Source organism: Patiria miniata, unplaced genomic scaffold (assembly GCF_015706575.1).
Source record: "Patiria miniata isolate m_02_andy unplaced genomic scaffold, ASM1570657v1 HiC_scaffold_9, whole genome shotgun sequence".
Lineage (NCBI taxonomy): Eukaryota > Metazoa > Echinodermata > Asteroidea > Valvatida > Asterinidae > Patiria > Patiria miniata.
In genome coordinates this window covers 27,826,943-27,836,607 of record NW_024037076.1, presented here as the reverse complement: position 1 = coordinate 27,836,607, position 9,665 = coordinate 27,826,943, and the positions used below count along the sequence as shown (strand labels likewise).

General features: G+C 40.9%; 1 protein-coding gene across 1 annotated transcript; it reads left to right on the top strand.

Moving 5' to 3' along the window:
• Positions 1–2,550: 2,550 nt before the first annotated feature.
• On the top strand, positions 2,551–7,755 carry LOC119720059. Its single transcript, XM_038189579.1, has 4 exons — positions 2,551–2,662; positions 5,047–5,131; positions 5,657–5,853; positions 7,121–7,755. The coding sequence occupies exons 2-4, from the start codon at positions 5,089–5,091 to the stop codon at positions 7,322–7,324; spliced, it is 444 nt and encodes a 147-aa protein (XP_038045507.1). The 5' UTR covers positions 2,551–2,662; positions 5,047–5,088; the 3' UTR covers positions 7,325–7,755.
• Positions 7,756–9,665: the final 1,910 nt, after the last annotated feature.

Sequence of the window (9,665 nt, the reverse complement as noted above, 5' to 3'; positions counted from 1 at the left end):
GCGGAATTTTTAATTACAAATTTGAAATTATTCATTGAAGCAGACTGGAATTAATTAGGAATAAGCTTGCTTCCATTTCTCTTCGCAAGTTCCAAAAATTAAGATTTTACCTCACTTTCAATTTAATATGGCCGACTCGTGAATACGGCCCATTGATTACGATGTAAAACAGTTTTAACACTATGACAATTACCATGGTTGACACAGTCCACAATCTTAACGAAACAGACGAATCTTCGTCTGAATGATGAACTGACAATTATGCATTTCAGCAACGAGAAATAATCATGCATGCTAAAACCGTTTTTAAGTATATCAATTAAAGTATTCTTGTACGAAATATCATCATTGGCCTCGCAGTTCAGGAGGTGAGCATAGAAGGATCTTGCTTTTGAGGTGTTGTTAAAAATCTGACAAACTAAATTGAGTTGAAATGTAGACAAAACGTCATTGATCTTATACAAATCCAAACCATGTAAAAGAGGCGTCGCCTGCTATCAGTGCTATTTGGGTCCCTAACTGTGAAAATTCCAGGTCAACATAATAGTCAATGTTTCTTACAAAAATAACAGAAATATCAAAACTGTATATTGCTGTTTGTCATACCACAGTAATAGATTGTGAATTTTTATTTGTCGAGAGTGGATCAATTGACATGCCACAAAAACGCATGAGCGATGTAGGCCATGGTACATGAGTGATGTACCCCACGGGGCAATTACTTGGATCTTTCCCGCAGTTGAAAGTGTCGTTTCCACCGCGTTGTATTAGTGTGACCTCGGGTACGAGGTTGTAGTTACGCTGGTACTACTTGATGTGTTCCTGGGAGATGTGCCAAGGGGTTCAGTGAATCACTATTCAGTCTGCTACGACCACCATTGTTGTTAACTTCGTTCGTCACTGTTCGTCTGCCGTTACGGTCATGTTTGTTTGTAGCCCCTACGGTTGCCTGACCTTCAATTTAGACGTCCGGGCGTCGGGGGAAATTGTCAGGTCAGGGAACAAGACTAGGCATTTTCAGAATAGGGCTATATACTTAATTAATTTGGGTGCCCCATTATGTTTGTTTTAAAGACTTGTATATAATTATATGCACAAAGTGTATTTCCCGACCCTTTTAAACTAAGACAGGGTATGATAATGACTCATATCGCTCCGATGAGGCATAGCTAGTCCCCTAGGGACGTGATCAATAAAGCATTTCCTAATACCATTAGGCCAAACATGGTCTCCGGCTTCTGGTCTGCGCGCGCATCGCCGTAGCCATGCGTGTCGGCAAAACTAATAAATGTTGGTTTTTTTTCAATGTAAGATAATGTCTCAAAACCGCCAAAAACTGTTGCACAATTTTAACCTTTCTTTAAGATGGGGTTACGATCTAGTATCATAACTTCAGTGGCCTCTCTGGGCTCCCATATATTTTGCACTAAATTTAGTCAGGCACCATTTGCAGACGGTGTTGTAATTTTGTAATTGTGTGTCTGGAAGCCAGATGAGGGAGCGATGGTCGTGTATCTGGAACCTGTAAACGCTTAGCAGACTATAAAGACCAGCCTGGCAGCAAATGCACGATGTCCATGTCGCTGTGTATGGTCTGACGTTTACTCAGATTTTTCTGTTGACCATCCAAATTTCCCGTCCTGTCATTTCCAACTCAAAAAGTTTCCCATTTTGACTTGTGAAATAAAAAGTATACAAGAGACAGATCATACTTTGGCAATTTCTATTCATTAATCTCAACAAACAATAGATGCCACTATAGTCACTACATGTACATGTGTATTTTCACTATTAATCTAACATTCTTACTCTTTTTATATGCCACCAGTTTTGGGGCAAGCTCCATACCAGAAACCGGAGACCTTTTTTGGCCTTAGCGGCCCTTTTTGTTAGTGCTTCGTCTGCAGTGTTCAGACCCTGTATCAAGCATTTAATGCGTGCGTTCGAGTAACTCACCCGGATCGACTCGGATAAAGGCTGACGGTTAGCCACGACAGCCGGGCTAATCGAACCGTGAACGCTCAACCGCGGGCCATTACGATGATGTCCGTAGCCGCGGCCGGCAGTAGCAACTGACAAAACGCCCGTTTTCGGACTGGGTTTTTATAGTTTGAAATTTACTGCTTTTCAGTCAATTGCAAAACTCAAAAAAGCTGGGCTGGAATTACATAGCCTCTAGATCGCAATGAAGTAAAAAAATACATACCTTAATTTAGACTTCAATTATCAAATAAAGTTACTTTTTAAGTCCACTTGAGATTTCCGCTGTCCGGCCGCCATAATATATATAGGCCTATTATTCTTGGAATGAACAACCAATGCATGCGCGTGACGTATTCCCACCACTGACTCAGGCTGCTCCACGAGCAGGGATGTGGTGGCTGACCCAGAGAACGACGTCATCAGAGCTAATCGAACGGCAAGGGGCTAACCTGATTCGATCCGGGCGGGCTACTCGAGCACACCAAGTGAGTGCATAATTACAGGGAGGGGCAGGTCAAGGTAAAGGGTCACCCTTAAGTCATAGGATGTACGCCTATAGCTACGTGCAGTGCAGGATATCAGGATATGCTTAATATGCTCAATTCCCGGTGCTTTGGGTGATCGTGACCTGACCGGCTATAAGCTCTTTCAAGGAGTTTACCGCTCAGACTGCAAGCTTGTAAGTACACTTTAGACTTTCCTGGTCGAATTTTGTAGTTTCATGCGTTTGTTGTTAGGCACAATTACGGCGGCTAAACTTTACTCCCGCGGTTCGTACCAGAATGCAGGCATTTGAGTTTGTTTAAGGCACTGAAGTTTTTTCAATAGCACAGTCACCATCCGCCATTGCCATGCAGACTAGCTGCAGAAATGATCGGGGCATCTAAGTTTCATTTTAGTTTTCGTCACGGTATAGCCAGCAGTTTCGCACAATGAAAAATTTCACAAAAACCACAAAACCAGATCCATCAAAAACCGTCGCACTCCTTATTTCGCACTGCGGTATTCCAATACTGATATCCACCAAAATTGTTAAGATGCTAAAACCAACTGCCCTGTGAGATTTGTTTCATGTAATCTAGCAAGATAGAATTATTGTCCGCAAACACACTTGAGCATTAATACAGGGTAGAAAAACTATACTAAGTATATGTGGGATGCCATACTTTCTTCAGAACAAGAACCTTTCTTCAATTTGTGTTGGTACCCTAGCTGTTTATGATTTTGCACGCACTTCGCGGCAGCTTTTTCATGCAGACGTGAACATCATGAGTCCGCAATACCAGTAGGGCCTATAGGTATCTTGTGTCTTGAATGACCACAGGTTTTAGTGGAATTTAACAGAAATTCTAACCCAAACAATTGGTTATAGAACAACCCAAGTTTGGGTAATTGCAGTTTTCACGCTTTCTTGGGTAAAATTAACCCAGGCAATTTTTCAGTGTACGCATGCCGGGGTGGATCTGTAGCGCCTCTGTTCTGTCTAGCCTTGTATGATATGAGCGCTTTACGTCAATTATACTGGCATTTTTTTAAAAGTTCCAATTCTATAGCTTATACTTATTGAGTGAATACAACGATTTTTTTTGGGTTCACCACAAAATGAGTGGGGGTTGGGGAGGGGTGTTGGTGGGGATCTAATGGCCCATACCTCAGGACAAGAAGATGAAACATTATGGTATACGAGGTATTGCGCTTGATTGATTTATTAGTTATTTAAAAGATCGCAAACGGTGTGTAGCTTTAGATGGTGCTAAATCTTGCTGCCGTGAAATCTACTGTGGTGTACCTCAGGGCTCAATTTTTGGTCCATTGTTGTTTTTGATATATGTCAGTGGTATGCCCAATTGTTGTACCACACTTAAACCTATTCCCTTTGCTTACAATACCACAAAGTAAACTATATTATTAAGAGGACCAAGCAAATTTTGAGACAGAGAGCTTGTCATTTATAATACCTTGGTTTACTCACACTTAAATTATGGTATTTTGGCCTTAGGTGGCATGATTAAAGTTATTGTATCAAACATTTATTCGAAATGACTGTCATGCCACGTATACAATGCTCATACAACACCTCTCTGTTCTAGACATACAATTCTTAAATTGTAAAATATGTATAATGTGCAAATTGTAATTCATTATTTTGATTATCTTTATTATTTGCTTCTAGAAAATTTAAGTCATCCAGATGTTTTCCCTCGAACCCAGAATTCCATTCTCTCTCCACAAGACAAAATAGTCTCATTCATTATTGAATAGCCAGAGTTGATGTCGCTTCATCCAATTATCGTCATACAATTCCAAAACTTGTCAATTCGTTTCCTACTGACAACATTTGTATACATCGAAAAACAAAACTAACAAATTTTTACGATATTACCTTACTGAGATGTTGGTAAATGACAGTCTAAAGCATCCTGTGAAATCATGGCACCTGGTGTGAAGTCATTTTCAAGAAATGTGGTATTTTGTATAAATTTTCGACAGTGGTCGGCCGATCACCGTTGGAAAAACCTATTTAAGGTTAAGAAAAAACTATTTTTCAACATCTGCTCCAAATTTACCATTTTTTCAGTCCAAATTTTGTTTGCTAATGGTTACTTGTTCATGAACGGGTGCAGGCCAGCTAGACTGGTTCCCTTACCTTACAATTTTCCGGCATCTATAAATTGATCCATTTCATCTTTAGTGGAGTCAGGGAACCAGACTACATGAACATTTTTTTTTTTTTTTGGTTTTTCCAGCATTTTTGAACACAAAACTTCAAACATGTCAGTGTAACAATATTTGATCTATTGTACTAACCCCTCAAATACTTCATTTCTGAAATTAAAGCAAAAGCCAATGATGTACATTCCCTTTATGAAAAAAAATCACTAGTTTTTTAAGGAAGCTCTTGATAAAACATCTCAAAGAGTATTATTCAATTAAATATAATGATTTCATCTGTACTAACTTGAAGTGGTATACATGTCTTAAAGTTGCGCGTTTTAAAAAGCTTTCATTATAAATGGTTAGTTCCATGATTATATTTCCGTGTACTCTTTTTCACCCATGCAGAATTCCGTATAGCTGTGTTGTGTTCAAAGACAAAGAGCCGAGATGAAGTTTTACACGAGGGCTGCTCTCATCCTGGCCTTCATTGGTAAGTCAATTTTATTGATCATTTTAAAGGGAAGATACAACATATGCAAACACCGGCCGACCAGCGTTGGAGAAAATTGGCTTTTTTTCAAAAACCGCTCCGAAGTTTTCATAACAGTTTTTCATAACAGTATGTTCTTTGCAATTGATTACACACCTGTGAAGGGGTACAAGTCTGCCAGACTGATTCTCTGACCTTATAATTCCCAAGAGTCTATACATTTCTCTGTTTCATCTTAAGTGGGGTCAGGCAACCAGACTACAAGAACATGATTGTTTTTTGTTGGTTTTTCCAGCATCTACAAGCCCAAAACGTGAAACAAGTCAGTTTAACAATATTTGCTACATATAACTACTAATCCTCCAAATCCATTTATTTCTAAAAATTGCAGCAAAAGCAAATGTTGTACATTCCCTTTAGAGTTGCGTTTCCCGTGCTAGTTTCGAGTAACTGTATAAACTTTACATATAATTGGGTAGCATCAACTTATAGTCTTTCACTTAAAATAACAATCGTTGATGACAGGTTACGCAACCAGTCTGAAGTGTTACACGTGCACAGATGGGGCAGTAGGTCATTCCACTAACACGCCCGGGTGCCGGGATCCTTTCGACACTCCGCCCACTCATCCCTTCATCCTCATGATGGACTGTGCCAACCTTTCCCGGATCGCACCGGAGGCCACTGCCAGAGCTGGGATCAGCCAGTATAACACATGCATGGTAAAGTCATTTTTTTACGATTAAGGTAGAGCTTTCCGTGTCATTGACACGGAAATATCATTGAAAATTGACTTCAAACTATTTTGTTTTTGTTTAGCAGGTACTTGGCATTACATAATCACTCTTGGGGTAGAAGGCATTCAAAAATGGGTTACGAACTTACAAATCTTATGTCAGATGTAACAGGGACAAAAAAAATGGACCCAAAATGTAGAGAATGAACCCTGCATGTCTTTGTTGATGTTATGTGCACACAAATCATTCGTAAATTCCAGTCTAGAAAAAAACAATGTGTACAAAGTCAGTGCGATTTGGGTTCAACAAAAAAACCTAAGAGAACAGAAACAAATTCACAAGATGAGACGTTATGATGTCACTTTGTTTTGCATACGAAATAAGTAGGTACCTTGAATCAACCAATCCATCCAATCGAGAGGGGTGCTAGACATCACTCGACGTTTTGTTAAAAACCATCCATGTTGTTATATATACATGTATATTCAATTAATTCCCCCTCGTCTTTTTTTGTCATTGTCTTATTTATTTATTTATTTAATTTTTTTTTGGGGGGGGGGGGCTTTTCGGGGGGGGGGGGAACGACCCCCATAGTGGGTGGGCTCAATTTGGGACTGCAAGAATTACATTTTTCTTTACACAAATCATCTGACACCATTCACATACAAGCCACTGCTGAACTGTTTTTGCCTAAAACAATGTTTAATACATTTCTGTATAGTAGGGGGAGTGTGGCTTAGGGTTCGTGACTCACGATCAGAGAGTCATATGGGCTTGAACCCGCCGCTGGCCACATATTGTGAACTTGGGCAAGCCACTTCATCCCCACTCGCCTCTCTACCCATCTGGAGTATTTTTAGCTGGGGAGTATAACCGGTAATGGACTAGCATCCTATCCAGGGGGAGTAGAACTATTCTCAGTCGTTTCATACAAATGAAACCGGAGATAAACGCCGGTGTCATATGAACATCGGACTCGTATGAAAATCGGACTCTTTTCCCCTTTTATTGGTTAAACCCTCTAACGTGACCGGTCCCTCTCCTAATTATCTATGCATGAGCTTGCGCAATACCACCAATGAGTCCGTATTTCATAAAACCTAAATTCATGCTACACCGGCCTGGTGGGCCACATTCGCTCGTGACAGACTTTACTCTACTTTTCACAGTTTCTGTAGTTCCCATGCCCCAGATCCCTCAAGAAGTCAAGGCCCAAACAAAGCGAAACCACTTTCATTTTCGTACTTTGCAGAAAGCGATTGGCCCCGATTCGATCAGCAGGACGTGTTTTGACGACAGTAAGTGCCCGGCAACACACGGATGCTTCTCGGACGCCGGGAGTGGGGGTACCGTCTGCTGCTGTGACACGGATTATTGTAACGCTGGGGCCGCCTTGGCCTTCAATCTGGCCGTTATTTCGGCAGTTGCCTTTGGGGCTTTTTTCCTCAATGCTTAATTAAATCGTATGTTGACAATCACTTGGGGATTTGTCCACAATGTATGTCATCATCAAACAACATCCTAATTGTTTTCTCTCGAAATGTCATCGATAAGCAGAAATGTATTCAAACACAGAGGCCTTTGTTTCAATTCATTTGAATTGTTGCACTACTTGACTTCAAGACGTCATCATCTTGATGACGTCTGTGCGCGTGCAGCGCACGGGCGTTGCTCAGGGACATGACTATATATATATATATATTGTGACATGACTATATATTTTGTTGCCAACTAAGAAACCGAGGCCTCGTGACGAAAATTTGCTCGTCACTTTTCTAGTGTCCTCGTCAGACCCTCTTCATCATAATGCCAATAAGCCTCTGTACTGATGACGTCACACTGTGTTTACATGTGCACTTTCCTATGGAGCCAGTGGGGGCCCACGGTCCACTGAGCACCATAGGAAAGCACACACGTAAACAAAGTGTGACGTCATCAGTACAGAGGCTTATTAAAACTGGTCTTTGTCTGTTGAACAGAACATATAGGGCCTTTCCCCATTGTGAATGTAATTGCTTTTTTTATGAGTTTTAATTGCTTTGTAAATTTTTTTTAGCTTATGCTTTTTATGGCGATGTGCAGTGCATGTAAATGATATTATGTAACATTTTGTTAGAAACCAAATAAGTACATACAAATTTAAACATTTATTAAAAATCAGTTCATGACGTCATCTTGAGGTCACTTCGAATTTTGCATACAATATACCTTGCCACACACACAAGTTTCATGACGATCGGACCTACCTTGACAGTGTTTAAAAAAAGGTGCATTTTCGATGACGTCATGATGACTCCCAAACATTATTCACATTTTTTTGCAAATATCTATACCCTAACAAACCTAGTACACACAGAATTTTGAATTAAGCATGTTGTGTTCGTGACATGTGGTGGCGATAATCCTCAAAACGTCGAAATAAACCAACTGGTTCTTTTCAGAACGACGCAACTCAAAGAGAGATATCATTCACATAGTGTTACCGCGCAAACATACCTCCCATTCATTAGAAACAGTGCCGCATACAAAAGTAGTTTTAATACATTCACTCACCCTGGGAAGCGGACCTCGTTCCGTTGCGCTTATCCACCTCAAACGACTGTATGTTTCATGTTCCTCATAAGGGTTTCATCAAACGTCGTATCATACGTAGTACTAATCTAATGCAGCCGAGCCGAAGAGGCAAAACTGAATTGGCCAACTAACGTCGCCGTACAGGCCTATAGCTAGCTCAGTTCGGTCCATCTGTTAACCAGTTTGGTGATAATCTCTCAGTCGTTTATGCAAATCTGCAAGTATGTAGGCATAAACACCAGGTATCGATAACGGTTTTTGAGGCCCAGTTGAGAAAGTCGTCATGGTGCTACTTTGAGGAATTCTTCAATGAAGGCCGTAGCAACAGCCATGGCATGCATTATGCGTCTTGCACGCGAGTAGTTTTCCCGGTCTGTCTGCTGCCACCCAGAGTTGAAACGGTCACATGTTTCTACTGAGAGGTGGGTGTGGTGGCGGGGGTGGGGGGGGGGGGGGGGGGGGGGGGTGTCCCGCTGGTATTCACCAACCTATCCAAAGACGCTGTGTGGTGACCATTAATCATGTTATTCTTTTTTTTAATGAACAACTGGGTCACTGCACTGAGTCAACAAACTCACTCCAGTAAGAGGTTAAAGAAGAATTAGCGCTGGACGGTTTCAGGTTAAGGGTTATTTCTCAAAGGAAAAAAAACTCAGAGAAATAAGAGGTTGGCCTGACCAACACTTTGGACAGGGCTACGAGTAGGACAAGCCTACCAGTGAACTATTAATAGTGGAATTATATATGACATGAGTCAAGTGTTGCATGCAAAAGTAGTTTAAAATTGTATGCAATAAAATACCTGCATGAAACCTCGGCTAATTTGTGTGTACGGTTCAGCACCATCTGGCGTTTTCATTCGTACTAATCTTGCTCATAGACCAATCTGGTTGGGCACCAGTCACTCCTGCCTCTAAAAGTAGCCAAAATAGGCCAAAGGCGATTGTGTAGTTACGCGCCCCTCTTTTGTTATAGTCCTTATTAACGTTTCTATAATTCCAAAATGACTTCTGCAGCTATTATATGGGTTCTTTCAATCCCAATGACTCCATTTTTTGTACAGTAATTTTGAACAGTATCTTTCGGCAGAAAATGCGATTTTCTTCGGCGTTTCAGTGACGGTGTCATATCGTGCGATCCAACGCGGTAGTTTGCGCATTCGCGGTGCGTCGCGCGCGGGGATCGCCATAAGTTTATTTTCGTGTTGTATTGTCTTCGTCGTC

Bases quoted from the DNA above. Each gene is read 5' to 3' on its own strand.
- LOC119720059 (XM_038189579.1), top strand. From the start codon at position 5,089: ATGAAGTTTTACACGAGGGCTGCTCTCATCCTGGCCTTCATTG. The intron at 5,132-5,656 runs GTAAGTCAATTT...CGTTGATGACAG, and splicing joins TCTCATCCTGGCCTTCATTG to GTTACGCAACCAGTCTGAAG. The intron at 5,854-7,120 runs GTAAAGTCATTT...CGTACTTTGCAG, and splicing joins GCCAGTATAACACATGCATG to AAAGCGATTGGCCCCGATTC.